Source organism: Narcine bancroftii, chromosome 6, assembly GCF_036971445.1.
Source record: "Narcine bancroftii isolate sNarBan1 chromosome 6, sNarBan1.hap1, whole genome shotgun sequence".
NCBI lineage: Eukaryota > Metazoa > Chordata > Chondrichthyes > Torpediniformes > Narcinidae > Narcine > Narcine bancroftii.
The window spans coordinates 93460862-93478152 of NC_091474.1; the positions used below are offsets into that span (position 1 = coordinate 93460862).

General features: G+C 47.1%; 1 protein-coding gene across 1 annotated transcript in view; it reads right to left on the reverse strand.

The window, feature by feature from the left end:
• Positions 1–16971, reverse strand: part of ghitm (growth hormone inducible transmembrane protein) — a 37737-nt gene extending 20766 nt beyond the window's left edge. Inside the window, exons 1-2 of the mRNA XM_069885771.1 lie at positions 16864–16971; positions 6410–6590 (exon numbers count right to left, since the gene is read on the reverse strand). Of these exons, the coding sequence (XP_069741872.1) occupies positions 6410–6541 (132 nt within the window). The 5' untranslated portion in view covers positions 6542–6590; positions 16864–16971. The remainder of the gene's footprint in view (positions 1–6409; positions 6591–16863) is intronic.
• Positions 16972–17291: the final 320 nt, after the last annotated feature.

Below are 17291 nucleotides of genomic sequence, written 5' to 3' on the forward strand. Positions count from 1 at the left end.
AATCTGATTGAATTTTTTGAAGAGGTGACTAGGAATGTGGATGAGGGTAGCGCAGTGGATGTTGTCTATATGGACTTCAGTAAGGCCTTCGATAAGGTACCACATGGAAGGTTAGTTAGGAAGGTGCAGTCTTTAGGTATAAATTTTGAGATAGTCAAATGGATTGAACATTGGCTGAAAGGGAGAGGCCAGAGAGTGGTCGTGGATAATTGTCTGTCAGGTTGGAGGCCGGTGACCAGTGGTGTGCCTCAAGGATCTGTATTGGGCCCATTGTTGTTCGTTATATACATTAATGATCTAGATGATGGGGTGGTGAATTGGATTAGTAAATATGCAGACGATACTAAGATAGGTGGAATAGTGGATAATGAAGAAGGTTTTCAAGGATTGCCAGAGGGATTTGGGCTGCTTCGAAAAGTGGGCTGAAAAATGGCAGATGGAATTTAATGCTGATAAGTGTGAGGTGCTTCATTTTGGTAAGAAGAATCAGAACAGGACATATGTGGTAAATGGGAGAGCATTGATGAATACAGAAGAGCAGAAAGATTTAGGAGTAACGGTACATTGTTCCCTGAAGGTAGAAACTCACGTGAATAGAGTGGTGAAGAAGGCTTTTAGTATGCTGGCCTTTATCAATCATTGCATGGAATATAGGAGTTGGGAGGTGATGTTGAGATTGTATAAGACGTTGGTGCGGCCTAATTTGGAGTTCTGTGTGCAGTTCTGGTTGCCTAATAATAGGAAGGATATAAACAGAGTGGAGAGAGTGCAGAGAAGGTTTACCAGAATGTTACCTGGGTTTAAGCATCTAGAGTATAGGGAGAGATTGGACAGATTAGGTCTTTATTCTTTGGAGCGTAGAAGGTTGAGAGGGGATTTGATAGAAGTATTTAAGATTATGAAAGGGATAGACAGAGTGGATGTGGATAGACTATTTCCGTTAAGAGGAGGAAAGATTAAAACAAGAGGACATGAGTTAAGAATTAAGGGGAAGAGGTTTAGAGGTAACATGAGGGGGAACTTCTTTACTCAGAGAGTGGTAGCCGTGTGGAATGAGCTTCCGGGAGAAATAGTGGCGGCGGAGTCAATTGTATTATTTAAGAAAAGGTTGGACAGGTATATGGATGAGAAGAAGATGGAGGGTTATGGGGATTGTGCAGGGAGGTGGGACTAGAGAGGGGTGTTTGGTTCGGTGCGGACTAGAAGGGCCTAATGGCCTGTTTCCGTGCTGTAATTGTTATGTTATGTTATAATGGGGAATAAGGAAATGGCAGACCAATTAAATTCTTACTTTAGTTCTGTTTTTACAAGAGAGGATACAAATAACCTCCCAAGGATGTTGGGAAACATAGAGACTTAGATAAGAACTGAAAGAAATCAGTATCTCTAAGGACATGGTCTTGGGGAAATTGATGGGATTGAAGGCAGATAAATCCCAAGGGCCTGATAATCTACATCTTAGGGTACTCAAGGAAGTGGCCATTCAGATAGCAGATGCTTTAAGAATTATTTTCCAGAACTCGATAGACTCAGGATCAGTACCCATGGATTGGAGGGTAGCTAATGTTACCCCACTATTTAAAAAGGGGGGGTAGAGAAAAAAACGGGGAATTATCGGCCTGAGATCCTTACATCAGTAGTGCGCAAAATGATGGAATCCATTATTAAGGATGTAATAGCAGAGCATATGACTAGCAGAGAAGGGATCGGACGGAGTCAACATGGATTTACAAAAGGTAAATCGTGCTTGACAAATCTATTGGAATTCTTTGAGATGGTGACAGGTAAAATAGATGGGGGAGAGCCAGTGGATGTGGTGTACCTGGACTTCCAAAAGGCCTTCGATAAGGTCCCGCATAAACGACTGGCTTATAAAATCAAGGCTCATGGGATTGGGGGCAAAGTATTGATGTGGATTGAGAACTGGCTGGCAGGTAGAAGACAGAGAGTTGGGATAAATGGCTCGTTTTCTGAGTGGCAGGCGGTGACCAGTAGGGTACCACAGGGATCTGTACTGGGACCCCAGCTGTTCACAATTTACATTAATGATCTGGATGAGGGGATTAGATGTAATATCTCCAAATTTGCAGATGACACTAAGCTAGGAGGGGTTGTGTGCACAGAAGAGGGGGTCAGGAAGCTCCACTATGATTTGGATAAATTGAGGGACTGGGCAGATACATGGCAAATGCACTAGAATGTGGATAAATGTGAGGTTATCCACTTTGGTAATACAAACCGGAGGGCAGATTACTATTTGAATGGCAATAGATTAAGAGATGGGGAAGTGCAGAGAGACCTAGGGGTACTTGTACATCAGTCTCTGAAGGCGAGCATGCAGGTACAGCAGGCGGTTAAAAAGGCAAATGGTATGTTGGCCTTCATATCAAGAGGGTTTGAGTATAGGAACAAGGATACCTTACTGCAGCTGTACAGGTCCTTGGTGAGACCACATCTGGAGTATTGTGTGCAGTTTTGGTCACCTTATCTAAGGAAGGATGTTCTTGCAATGGAGGGAGTGCAGAGGTGATTCACCAGGCTGATACCTGGAATGGCAGGAATGACTTATGAGGAAAGATTGCGCAAATTGGGATTGTACTCGCTGGGGTTTAGAAGATTGAAAGGGGATCTCATAGAGACATATAAAATTCTGGCAGGACTGGACAGAATGGATGCAGATGGGATGTTTCCAATGATGGGAAAATCCAGAACCCGGGGCCATGGTTTGAGGATAATAGGCAAACCATTTAGGACCGAGATGAGGAGGAATTTCTATACCCAGAGGGTGGTGAATCTGTGGAATTCATTGCCACAGAGGGCAGTAGAGGCAGGTTCATTAAATATATTTAAGAGGGAATTAGATCTATTTCTTCAGTATAAGGGTATTAAAGGTTACGGAGAGAAGGCGGGGATGGGGTACTGAACTTTAAGATCAGCCATGATCTCGTTGAATGGCGGAGCAGGCTTGAAGGGTCGAATGACCTACTCCTGCTCCTATCTTCTATGTTTCTAACGGGAATTACATCTAGAACAGGGAGTTATGACTAAAAAGACAGAAAATATGTAAGACATATTTACAGCTGAAATGAAGAAATATTTCAACAATATTTGTTGCAATTAACAGCAGAAGTTAAAAAGTGTAATGAGAGTATAGTTGAAAATAAGAATTTTGCAAAGTGGAAAGAATGATGCAGCAAGTAGATGAGAAATTTGAAAGAAAAAAATTAAAGGAAATGAATTTGAAATTCAAAATGTTAAAGAACAGATGAAAAAAAAAATTCAAGCTGAAGTGGCAGCAACAAAAGAAATCACCCAAATAAAAGAGATGATTCTATTCGGCATAAAACTTCAATCTAGAGTGCAAAAGGTTGAAAATCAAGCACGAGTTCGATCCAATCATTCACCTTTAATTTTGTCAATTATATTGGAGGAAGAACAAAAGATAGGTTATAGGTGGAGATTAAATACAACATTGATGAAGAAAAATAATTTTGTGACTTTATGGGACAAAAATTTTTCTTGAAACTAACAATGATTCAGTAACAAGTTTATAATATGGGATTCTATGAAGGCATATTTAAGAGGTCAAATAATAAGTTATGCTTCAAAAGTAAAGAACGAATATATAAGTTGGAAAAAGAAATAATGAAATTAGAGAAGGAAATACAATTGCAAAAACATGAGAATCAAAAAAATTAAGATTTAACACAAACTCACAGAATAGAGAGAGATAGAATGAAGTCATGACAAAAATATTATGAACTAGGTGAAAGAGCTCATAAAGTACTAGCAGGGCAATTAAAAGCAGAGCAGGTTTCTTGAACAATAATTGCTACGAAGAAAAGTACTGATCAAGAAATAAATGATAATTTTAAGGAATTTTATTTTAACTATCAAACAGAATCTTTGAAAGATGATAATAAAATAGAAGAATATTTGCGACAAGTTAAATTGCCGATGTTAGATGAAGATGAAAAATTAGAATTACCTAATACTTTTTCTGAACTGGAAGTTTATGAGACCTTAATATTATTACAGAGTAATAAAGTACCAGGTGAAGATGGTTTTCCCATCAGAATTTTATAAAGAATTTAAGGAATTATTAGTACCTATATTAATGAGGGTATTAGACCAAATGAAAGAGGTACATGACCTTCCAGAATCTTTCAAAACAGTGTTAATAACAGTAATTCCAAAGAAAGGGAAGGATTGTCTACAACCTTCTTCATATAGATCTACATCATGACTGAATACAGATTATAAAATTGTATCAAAATTATTAACTAATCATTTAGCTAAATTTTTACCAAAATTAATAAATATGGATCAAACTGATTTTATTAAAAATAGAAGAGCAGCAGATAATAGTTAAATTCTTAAGTTTCATAAATGTAGCACAAAATAGAAAGATACCAGGAGTAACAGTTGCATTAGATGCATAGAAAGCATCTGATAGATTGGAGTGGGATTTTTTTTGTGTAAAGAACTTAATACATTTGGGATTTGAGATAGGTAATAAAGAGCATAAAATTAGTTTGTTTGCAAATGAGGTTATATTATACTTAACAAGACCAGAAATATAATTGAATAAGAGATTAATAGAATATGGATTAGTATTGGGTTATAAAGTTAATGTTGATAAAAGTGAGGTGATGCCTATGGCTGATATGGACTATTCACAATATAAGAGATTGACAAAATTCAAGTGGCAAAAAGAAGCAGTTAAATATTTAGGAATAAAAATTGACAGAAATATAAATAATTTGTTTAAGTTAAATTACTCACTGTTATTAAAAAAGATAGATCTGAGAAGATGGAAAGATTTACCAGTAATGTTAATAGGATGGGTGAATTGAATTAAGATGAATATTTTCCCAAGTATACAATATTTATTTCAAACATAACCCATTCATGTGCCAGCAATGTTCTTTTGGAGTTTCCAAATAAATTCTCGTATAATTTGATTCAAAGGTAAAATGTCGAGTATTGGTCTTGAAAAATTAACATTGAAATTTGATCAGGGAGGACTACTATTACCGAATTTTAAAAATTATTACAAAGCAGCTCAATTAAGCTATTTGTCCTCCTTCTATCAAACGGGCAAGAAAACAGCTTGGGTTCAAATTGAAATGAATAAAATCCCAGAACAAATTTTGTATAGATGGAGTAGTGAATTATTTAAAGGAAAAATGGAAGTACCAATTTTAAAACATTGAAAATATGGAATGGGTATCATACGGAGAGAGATATTAAATATTAACAATTACCTAAAATGTTGTTAAAAGAAAATCAACTTATTTCTTTACTTTTAATGATTCTTTATTTGATAATTGGTATAGTAAAGTATACAGAGGATAAAAGATTGTTTTTTGGGATCTTTCTTTTTAACCTTTGAGCAATTAAATGACAAATATAATATACAAAATCATACAAATTTTGCATATTATCAATTAAAATCATATTTGTAAAAGAAATTAGGAACAGATTTGAAACTCCTGGAACAAAGTCAATTTGAAGGTATAATAATGGATACATTTATTATCAATAAATTTATTACCAATATGTATATAAAATTACAAGAAACTAAAAGATAAAAAGATTTATTTAAATCAAAATTACAATGGGAGAAAGATTTAAATATAAAATTCAAGAGGAAATATGATCAAAACTAGGTCAAGAGAATGTTACAAACACAGTTGATGCTAGATATCAAATGGTTCAACATAATTTTCTTCATCAATTATATTATACTCCACATAAATTGAATGAACCTAATTCTAATTATCCAGATAAGTGTTTTCGATGTAACAAGGAAATAGGCACCTTTTTACATTCAGTATGGTCCTGTGTGAAAGTGGAACAATTTTGGGAAGGTTGGAGTGCATTGTTAGGGCAAATTTTGAAGATAAAGATACAAAAAGACCCAAGAATATTTTTACTTGGGAATATACAAGATATAAAATTGCAAAATTGTATACCTTTAGAAAAAATTACATAGTTTAAGGAATCGAATTGAAAATATAAAATTTGGGAATCATGAATTTTATGAATAAAAGTCCATCCACATCTTCCTCTTTGCCAACTGCTCTTAGTTGGTAATTATAAAAAATACATGTTAATATTATATATGGAGAAGGAGGTGTTTTTTCTTTTTCTTTTGGGGAGGAGTGGGTTGGGGAGAAAATAAAAAAAATTATTGTATACTTTTGCATGGTTTATTAAGTTATGACAATATTGAATTTATACTTTGTATTTATACAAATGATAAATAAAATTTTCAAAAAAGGTTCCTGTTTGGTACAGTGGTAAGAAAGACATTCAGAGGATTGACAATGGAAAAGATTTTGTAGCAAAAGTGGATATTCATCCATATTAATTTGTAATAATTTCACCAAATACTTTGACTCACCTGCTTTGGCAGCAAAAGCCACTGACAAGCCTTTGCATTTCGGCTTCTCCAGGCTGAACCCTGCTGCGTGAGAACAGGTCGCAGGCTCAGCATTGGGAAATTCTTTAGGCAGACGAATCTTGCTGCCAACATTGTCGTCACTCACAAGGCTAATCAGTAACTTCCCAGGGAACAATGCGACCTACAGACAGACAACAGTAGTGGATTTAAGCAATGCTGATTTCTAGAAAATTAAACACAGCAGTTTAGAAAACATTCACCAAAAGCAAACTATGCTTTTTATCCAATCCTAATAAAGTTAGGAAAACACTCTGTAACTACCAATATCTTTTCAGTGAAGGATTTTGCTTAATATAACACAAGAACAATGCATTTTCAAGTAAATATCAATTGCCTGGTTTGCATACAGGAATTGGTTTCTCCAAAAAAGTAAAATGCTTTAATTCTGAATGGAGAAGGAAGTGAAGAGGGCAGGGAGCAGGAAGAAAGAGAGAGACTCAGAGGAGGGGTTTAAACAGAAGAAGTCAATGTAACTGCCATCTGGTCAGTAGCGCCCAGAGTTCTAGGTGTGGTGCCTCCAATTCCCAGTAGTCTGTTTGGCAGTGCACGAGGCCATGGATAGTCATGTGGGTGTGGGAATTGTGTGTGGAATTAAAATTGTAAGTCACTGGGAGGACCCTGTTATTGCAGTGGACAGAACAAAGATGCTCAATGAAATTATCTCCCAGTCTGTACACACTCTCTTGTAATTCTGCTCTTCAACTTAGACTGGGGTGTTCAATTAAGAGTACAGCTATAAAAGCTTTTCCAAAAAAGCAGCAATTGGACTTATTGTAAACCATTCATGAGGCTGAGATTCCCCTGGATGATGTGTCCCAGAGGATGGCTCTCTCCAGGATAAGTTGGACGTCCTTTTGAAAGGACAAAACGGGTGGGAATTTTAAGTGTCCTTTTCCCCCTTAAACCAGTGCTCAACATAAAGAGACTGGCAGAAACAACTGAGTTCGTCTCCATCCGGGATGTCGAAGAAAGTCATCGTTGGGACAGTTAGTGAATTGGTCATATGATGGGTACAGAGATAGGTGACTACCTGGGAAGGCACTAGGTAGGCATGAAGTGCAAGAGCTTCATGCCGAATCTCCTTCTCAAACAAATATTCCATTATGACACAGTGGCCCTTCTTGCAAAGATTATCTCTGGTCTTCTATGGCAAACCAGCTCCTTAAACCTTTATCCCATCAACTTCATTCTCATTAATGTCCTTGAGCTCACAAATGAGGCAATGTTCCCCTAACATTTGTCTCCCTTTCGCTTTGCTTCAGACTCCTCACGTCCTGTCTAAACTCAACTCCAGCTTCCACATAAAGTGAGTCCTAAAATATTGAAAAAATAAGGAAGCAGAGTGTATTCTATTGTGTAGGTTGACAATTCAGCAAGGGTAAAGCTGATTGTGAAGAACAACTCCTTATTTGGCAAAGACAGTAAAAGTCTATTAATCATTAGGGAAGGGAAGTGAACCAGTGTAACAGATCCAGAAACATATATATGTATGGAAAAAGGATTGTGAAAGTTTGTTCGAATGTTCTGGAAAGCTGGACAGTTTGTCTGTATAAATATGCAACCTGTGAGCCAATGTGGTAGACTCCTTTGTGGTGATACTAGCTGCATATGGCAGTGCTTCTGGCTGTTAAGAGTTCTCATGCTTTGCAAATCATCAATAAGGCACAGTGAAATTTGTAGGCGTATTTGTGTTAGTCATGTAATCTCAGGTACGCTTTCACACAAAGCCTTCTTTCAACTAAAATTTGCCCTCTTCCCCTCAGAAGAGGGGAAATCTTCCATAAGGCTACTCTTTAAAAAAAAGTATTTAAAAGCACTTTTCAATTTGATATCCAACCCAGCCACAACATTGTTCTGCATAAGCCACCAATGATGTCCAGTGTGATAACATCATCCATTCTTCTTTCTCTGTGGTCTCGAACTACCAATTACATCAGCTTTCTCTACCACAATATAACTGATTTGGTCTTTCTAGTTACAGCCATAGAACAGTAGTGGTTTGTCCTACCACACTATTTTCTTGCCCTCACCTATTCTTGGTTCTCGCCACTTCTCTGAACCCTTTAGGCAATATCATGGGAAAATAGTCTTCAGGTATATCTTTCATGAAAATAAAAAGCAAAAAAAAAAAAAAAAATCAGGTACTGGAAATTTGAACTATGTACAGAAAATGCTGGAAATATTCAGCAGGTCAGGCAGCGCCTGTGGAAACATCAGTTAAACAGAAGAGTCTGCAGATGTGCAATACGCAAACGTGCTGGAAAAACTCAGCAGGTCACAGAAAATCCACAGGAAGTAAAGGGCCACCTGCGTTTCGAGCCTACATCTTCTTCTTCAGAATGTGTAAGAGCAGAAACTTAATGCAGCAATCAAGAATCAAATTCATCTTTTTTTGGTTGTAAAATAGGTAAAACAGGCTAGAGCTCGGGGGAAAATACTGACAGGAGGAAATGCCCCAATAAAGACACAATGAAAATTGGAGAATTTGATACAGGGTACAATATGCATTAATCAACTCCAATAGTACACCACTACAATTTGCTGAGCTATGAGGAGTTACAACTGTTCATCTAACATTCAGGTACATGCTAAATATAAATTTGTTCCACCCAATTGCCATTTGATGTGGTAAATGTGGGCTCACTATTAAGTTTTAAAATAAATACGGATGGAGGGTAATGGAATGGGTGCAGGTCAGTGGAACTAGTGGTATGTTTTCATCACAGACTAGAGGGATTGAATGGTCTGTTTTCTAAAATGGAAGCAACCAGCATCCCACAGCAAGCAGCTTTTCCATTCCCCTGGTACGGTTAGCATGTTATTAAAGCACCAACAACATGGGTTCAAATTCAGAGACTGTAAGGAGTTTGTATGTTCTCCTCATGTGCATGTCTAAATTTAATAACCCCCTACACTGAACAGGACTGCTTGAAATCTCTGTATAATCCTTAAATTAGGGGTGAACACAAGCTGATGTATTCACAAAGAATACCCTGATTTGCTGCTGAATTATTGAAAGGAAATGCTCAGGACAAGAAAAAAAACTCCAGAGTGTTGTTAACTCGGCCTGCGACATCATGGATACCAGTCTTCACTCGATCAAGGACATCTACAAGAGGGGGTGTTGAGAAAACAGCTTCTATCCTCAAGGACCCCCACCACCCAGGCCATGTCCTCTTCACTCTGCCACCATCGGGAAAAAGGTACAGGAGCCAGAAGGTGAGCATTCAATGGCACAAGGACAGCCTCTTCCTCGCTCCCACCAGATTCCTGAATGAACAAAGAACCACACACACACTACCTTACTTTGCCTTTTTTTCCTTGCATTACTTTTATTTATTTGGCAAGGTGGTTTATTCCAATAATTGCACTGTGATGCTACCGTAAAACAACTAAAAAGTCAAGTAGTAAAGAAATTAAACTCAAGAAAATGCAATACATAAAAGTGCAGGAGAAACTCAGCAGATCATGCAGCATCTGGAGGAAGCAAAGGGTAACCATGTTTTGATCCTGAGCCCTTCATTGAGGGGTGAGCAAATAGCAGGCTGGCATAAAAAGGGGGCCGGCATAAAAAGGGGGCCGGCATAAAAAGGGGGCCGGCATAAAAAGGGGGCCGGCATAAAAAGGGGGCCGGCCTGAAACCGTGGTTACCCTTTGCTTCCTATAGTTACTACCTAACCTGCTGAGCTTCTCAAAAGCTTGCGAAGCGCCCTCGACCCCAGAGTCTGTACTTTCTGGTTGAACTAAACTCAAGAAATTAGCTGAATTCATCCTTACCACCAATGTATCCCAATCTGCTGAGTATTTCCAGCATTTTAGTTTTATTGCAGGATTAAGCAGCTCCTCCACAAGCCTCCACTACTGTTCAATACAATCATGCCTCAAGACCAGATTCCACAATCTTAATCATTCAAAAAAATCATCAACCTACACTTTAAATACTTCTGATAATCTAGCCTCCAGAGATTAATTGTCATTGTCAAATGTTATACTGTACATGTTTTAAATCAGCTATCCTCAAGCTTTTTTTCTGTGGCTATGGTCCCCTGAGGCCTCTGGTCACAGTTTACAGGGCCCCTTCCCTGTGAAGCAAATTTAAATTTAGACACGCAGCACGGTAACCGGTCCTTCCGCCCTGTGAGACCGTACTGCCCAACTAACCTACAATCCTCATACATTTTTGAAGAAATTTCGGTTTCTTCCACTTTAAAAAAAAATAAACTGACTATATAAGAAATATTTGTTACTTGAGGTGAAAAGGAAACAAGGCTTTTACTTAAATGTGCTGTGGCCTCTCCCCCCCCCCCCCTTTGAGAATGCCTGTTTTAAATGACTGCTCCCTTATCTCAAAATTACAGCCCCTTGTTGGAACTGTTCCCACTTATGAAATCTTCTTCTCTGTCAAGCCCTCACTGGATCTTGCATGTTTCAATTGACTCTCATGCTGATAAACTCAATGGGTGGATTAAGCTGAAGTGAATACAGACTTCGATCTTGATATTTAAGATAGGTCAATAGGACAAGATATGGGAGCAGAAAGAGGCCCATTGAGTCTGCTTTACCATTTTATCATGAGCTAATCTATCCTCCAACTCAGCGCCACTTCTTGGCTTTCTCCTTGTAACCCTTGATGCCCCATCTCTGCCTTAATGACTTAGTGACGTCACTTCCACAGCTGCATGTGGCAACAAGTTCCAGACTCACAACCCTCTGACTAAAGAAATGGTTCCACATCTGGTTTAAATTAATATGCTTTTTTTCTTGAAATTATGCCCCATTTACTCTGTCCAGGCCTTTCAGCATTCAAAATGCCTCCATGAGGCCCCCTTTCAACCTTCTGTACCCCAAGAGCTGACAATCATTCCTCGTATACGCTTTCATTCTTGTAAATCTCTGAACCCTCTCCAGCACCAGCACCTTTTTTCTCAAATACGGAGCCCAAAAACTGTACACAATCTCCAACTGAGGTCTCATCAGTGCTTTATAGATTCTCTACATTATATCCCTATACTTGTATGCTATCTCTCTAGAAATGAATGCCAACATTGCATTCACCCGCTTCACCACTGAGGTATCCAAAGTTCCTTTGGACCCCAGAATTTTTAATTTTCTCCCCAACTAAATAATATTTCTTCTTCCACAAAGTATGATCATACACTTTCCAACATTGTATTTCATCTTCCACCCCTTTGCCCTGTCTCCTAATCTATCCAAGTCTTGACGAAGTCTTTCGATATCCTCAGCAACACCTCCCCTACCACCTATGTTAGATCATCTGCAAATTTAGGCACAAAACTACCTATTACATAATCCAAATCATTTATATAAAACGTAAAAAGCAGCCCCAACATTGACCCTCTGTGGAACACCATGAGCAACAGGTAGCCGACCAGAATCGGATCCCTTTATTCCTAATGCTCTACCCATGCTAGTATCCTCCCTGCAATTCCATGAGCTCTCATCTTGTTTGGCAGCCTTATATGTCATAACTTGTCGAGGGTTTTTGAAAGTCTAAGTACACATGCACTGCATCTCCCCTGTCGATCCGACGTGATCTCTTCAAAAAAATTGCAATAGGTTTGTCAGCCATGATTTTCCTTTAGGAAATCACACTGATTTAGGCCCATCTTTTCATCCATGTCCAGGTAATCCATAACCTCATCCTTGCCAATCGATTCCAACAGCTTCTTAACCATTGATGTGAGGCTAATAGATCTATAATTTCCTTTCTGCTGCCTTCCACCCCCCACCACCCTTCTTAAATAGCAGAGTGACATTCGTGATCTTCCAGTCCACTGAAACCATGCCAGAGTCAATCGATTCCCGGAAGATCACGCCAAATGCCTCTTCAATCTCAACAACTTCAGAACCAAAGGGTGAATTCCATCCAATCTGGGAGACTAATCTACCCTTAGACCATATAGGTTCTCTCTCATAAACTTGACCGCACATAATCTTACCTTTCTCCCCGTTGCCTGTCACCCTCATCAACCCCCCCCCCCCCCCCATACCCTCTACTCACCTCACCCACTCCAGTCTCCATCACATCCTCGTCGCCTCCTCTCTCCAAACTCCCCCCCATCCAATCTGGGAGACTAATCTACCCTTAGACCATATAGGTTCTCTCTCATAATCTTGACCGCACATAATCTTACCTTTCTCCCCATTGCCTGTCACCCTCATCAACCCCCCCCCCATACCCTCTACTCACCTCACCAACTCCCGTCTCCATCACATCCTCGTCGCCTCCTCTCTCCAATCTCCCCCCCATCTCCATCACACCCTGGTTGACCCTCTCCCCACCTCTATCGGCCCCTCTCCCCACCTCTATCGGCCCCTCACCCCACCTCTATCGGCCCCTCTCCCCACCTCTATCGGCCCCTCTCCCCACCTCTATCGGCCCCTCTCCCCACCTCTATCGGCCCCTCTCCCCACCTCTATCGGCCCCTCTCCCCACCTCTATCGGCCCCTCTCCCCACCTCTATCGGCCCCTCTCCCCACCTCTATCGGCCCCTCTCCCCACCTCTATCGGCCCCTCTCCCCACCTCTATCGGCCCCTCTCCCCACCTCTATCGGCCCCTCTCCCCACCTCTATCGGCCCCTCTCCCCACCTCTATCGGCCCCTCTCCCCACCTCTATCGGCCCCTCTCCCCACCTCTATCGGCCCCTCTCCCCACCTCTATCGGCCCCTCTCCCCACCTCTATCGGCCCCTCTCCCCACCTCTATCGGCCCCTCTCCCCACCTCTATCGGCCCCTCTCCCCACCTCTATCGGCCCCTCTCCCCACCTCTATCGGCCCCTCTCCCCACCTCTATCGGCCCCTCTCCTCCCCCCCTATCGGCCCCTCTCCTCTATCGGCCTCTATCGGCCCCCCTCTATCGGCCCCTCTCACCCCCCCTCTATCGGCCCCTCTCACCCCCCCTCTATCGGCCCCTCTCACCCCCCCTCTATCGGCCCCTCTCACCCCCCCTCTATCGGCCCCTCTCACCCCCCCTCTATCGGCCCCTCACCCCCCCTCTATCGGCCCCTCTCACCCCCCCTCTATCGGCCCTTCTCACCCCCCCTCTATCGGCCCCTCCCCCCTGATCTTCCCCCTCGCCCCTGATCCTCCCCCTCCCCCCTGATCCTCCCCCTCGCCCCTGATCCTCCCCCTCGCCCCTGATCCTCCCCCTCGCCCCTGATCCTCCCCCCTCGCCCCTGATCCTCCCCCCTCGCCCCTGATCCTCCCCCTCCCCCCTCGCCCCTGAACCTCCCCCTCCCCCCTGATCCTCCCCCTCGCCCCTGATCCTCCCCCCTCGCCCCTGATCCTCCCCCTCGCCCCTGAACCTCCCCCTCCCCCCTCGCCCCTGATCCTCCCCCTCGCCCCTGATCCTCCCCCTCCCCCCTGAACCTCCCACTCCCCCCTCATCCTCCCCCTCCCCCCTGATCCTCCCCCTCCCCCCTCGCCCCTGATCCTCCCCCTCCCCCCTGATCCTCCCCCTCTCCCCTCGCCCCTGATCCTCCCCCTCGCCCCTGATCCTCCCCCTCCCCCCTCGCCCCTGATCCTCCCCCTCCCCCCTCGCCCCTGATCCTCCCCCTCCCCCCTCGCCCCTGATCCTCCCCCTCCCCCCTCGCCCCTGATCCTCCCCCTCGCCCCTGATCCTCCCCCTCGCCCCTGATCCTCCCCCTCCCCCATCGCCCCTGATCCTCCCCCTCCCCCATCGCCCCTGATCCTCCCCCTCCCCCATCGCCCCTGATCCTCCCCCATCTCCCCTGATCCTCCCCCTCCCCCATCGCCCCTGATCCTCCCCCTCCCCCATCGCCCCTGATCCTCCCCCTCCCCCATCGCCCCTGATCCTCCCCCTCCCCCAATCGCCCCTGATCCTCCCCCTCCCCCAATCGCCCCTGATCCTCCCCCTCCCCCATCGCCCCTGATCCTCCCCCTCCCCCATCGCCCCTGATCCTCCCCCTCCCCCATCGCCCCTGATCCTCCCCCTCCCCCCTCGCCCCTGATCCTCCCCCTCCCCCATCGCCCCTGATCCTCCCCCTCCCCCCTCTCCCCTGATCCTCCCCCTCGCCCCTGATCCGCCCCCTCCCCCCTGATCATCCCCCCTCTCCCCTGATCATCCCCCTCCCCCCTGATCCTCCCCCTCCCCCATCACCCCTGATACTCCCCCTCCCCCATCGCCCCTGATCCTCCCCCTCCCCCATCGCCCCTGATCCTCCCCCTCCCCCCTGATCATCCCCCCTCTCCCCTGATCATCCCCCTCCCCCTCGCCCCTGATCCTCCCCCTCCCCCCTCGCCCCTGATCCTCCCCCTCCCCCATCGCCCCTGATCCTCCCCCTCCCCCATCGCCCCTGATCCTCCCCCTCCCCCATGATCCTCCCCCTCCCCCATCGCCCCTGATCCTCCCCCTCCCCCATCGCCCCTGATCCTCCCCCTCCCCCATCGCCCCAGATCCTCCCCCTCCCCCATCGCCCCTGATCCTCCCCCTCCCCCATGATCCTCCCCCTCCCCCATGATCCTCCCCCTCCCCCATCGCCCCATATCCTCCCCCTCCCCCATCGCCCCTGATCCTCCCCCTCCCCCATCGCCCCTGATCCTCCCCTCCCCCATTGCCCCTGGTCCTCCCCCTCCCCCATCGCCCCTGGTCCTCCCCCTCCCCCATCGCCCCTGATCCTCCCCCTCCCCCATCGCCCCTGATCCTCCCCCTCCCCCCTCTCCCCTGATCCTCCCCCCCTCGCCCCTGATCCGCCCCCTCCCCCCTGATCATCCCCCCTCTCCCCTGATCATCCCCCCTCTCACCTGATCATCCCCTCTCTCCCCTGATCATCCCCCCTCTCCCCTGATCATCCCCCCTCTCCCCTGATCATCCCCCTCCCTCATCGACCCTGATTCGCCCCCTCCCCCCTCGCCCCTGATCCGCCCCCTCCCCCTGATCCGCCCCCTCCCCCTCGCCCCTGATCCGCCCCCTCGCCCCTGATCCGCCCCCTCCCCATCGCCCCTGATCCGCCCCTTCCCCCTGATCCTCCCCTCCCCCATCGCATCTGATCCTCCCCCTCCCCCATCGCCCCTGATCCTCCCCCTCCCCCCCTGATCCTCCCCCTCCCCCCTGATCCTCCCCTCCCCCATCATCCCTGATCCTCCCCCTCCCCCATCGCCCCTGATCCTCCCCCTCCCCCATCGCCCCTGATCCTCCCCCTCCCCCATCGCCCCTGATCCTCCCCCTCCCCCATCGCCCCTGATCCTCCCCCTCCCCCATCGCCCCTGATCCTCCCCCTCCCCCATCGCCCCTGATCCTCCCCCTCCCCCATCGCCCCTGATCCTCCCCCTCCCCCATCGCCCCTGATCCTCCCCCTCCCCCATCGCCCCTGATCCTCCCCCTCCCCCATCGCCCCTGATCCTCCCCCTCCCCCATGATCCTCTCCCTCCCCCTCCCCATGATCCTCCCCCTCCCCCCATCGCCCCTGATCCTCCCCCTCCCCCATCGCCCCTGATCCTCCCCCTCCCCCATCGCCCCTGATCCTCCCCTCCCCCATCGCCCTGATCCTCCCCCTCCCCATCGCCCCTGATCCTCCCCTCCCCATCGCCCCTGATCCTCCCCCTCCCCCATCGCCCCTGATCCTCCCCCCTCCCCCATCGCCCCTGATCCTCCCCCTCCCCCATCGCCCCTGATCCTCCCCCTCCCCCATCGCCCCTGATCCTCCCCCTCCCCCATCGCCCCTGATCCTCCCCCTCCCCCATCGCCCCTGATCCTCCCCTCCCCCATCGCCCCTGATCCTCCCCCTCCCCCATCGCCCCTGATCCTCCCCCTCCCCCATCGCCCCTGATCCTCCCCCTCCCCCATCGCCCCTGATCCTCCCCCTCCCCCATCGCCCCTGATCCTCCCCCTCCCCCTCTCCCCTGATCCTCCCCGCTCGCCCCTGATCATCCCCCCTCTCCCCTGATCATCCCCCCTCTCCCCTGATCATCCCCCCTCTCCCCTGATCATCCCCCCTCTCCCCTGATCATCCCCCCTCTCCCCTGATCATCCCCCTCTCCCCTGATCATCCCCCTCTCCCCTAGATCATCCCCCCTCTCCCCTGATCATCCCCCCTCTCCCCTGATCATCCCCCCCTCTCCCCTGATCATCCCCTCTCTCCCCTGATCATCCCCCCTCTCCCTGATCATCCCCCTCCCTCATCGACCCTGATTCGCCCCTCCCCCCTCGCCCCTGATCCGCCCCCTCCCCCTGATCTGCCCCCTCTCCCCTGATCATCACCCTTTCCCCCATCGTTCCCCTTCCCCTTCACCCCCGATCACCTCCTCATCACCCCCTCTCCCTTCATTCTCCCCCCCCCCCCGCCACTTCCTCGACCCCGTCACCCCATCCCGCTCCTCCGTTGACCCCACGGGTCCCCCAGGCCTCCCTCACCTTCTCGGACACTCTTTCCGGAACGTTCGGCCGCAACGCATGCGCCCTAGATACTCCAACTACAATACCCAGCAGGCAACGGAGCTGGCCTCGTGCAATGGCGTCATCACGTCAGTGACACGCCCCCTGTGTCGATGGATGACGTCACTGTGTCCGCCAGCTGCGCGCCGCAAGATCGCGGAGCCATTCTTACCCTTAGTGATGTCGCCACACAGCGGGCTCGGTAAGCAGGCACCTGAACAGGAGAGGAGAGAGAAGGGGGGTGGGGGGGGGGGAGGAGAGGGAATTGGTGAGGGGACGGCTGAGGGAGGAGAGACGAGGGGGGAGGGGGGGGAGTCGGAGGGGGGAGTCGGGGAAGGGAGGGGGGGAAGGGGAGGGAGGGGGGGAAGGGGAGGGAGGGGAGGGAGGGGGGGGGAGGGGGGGAAGGG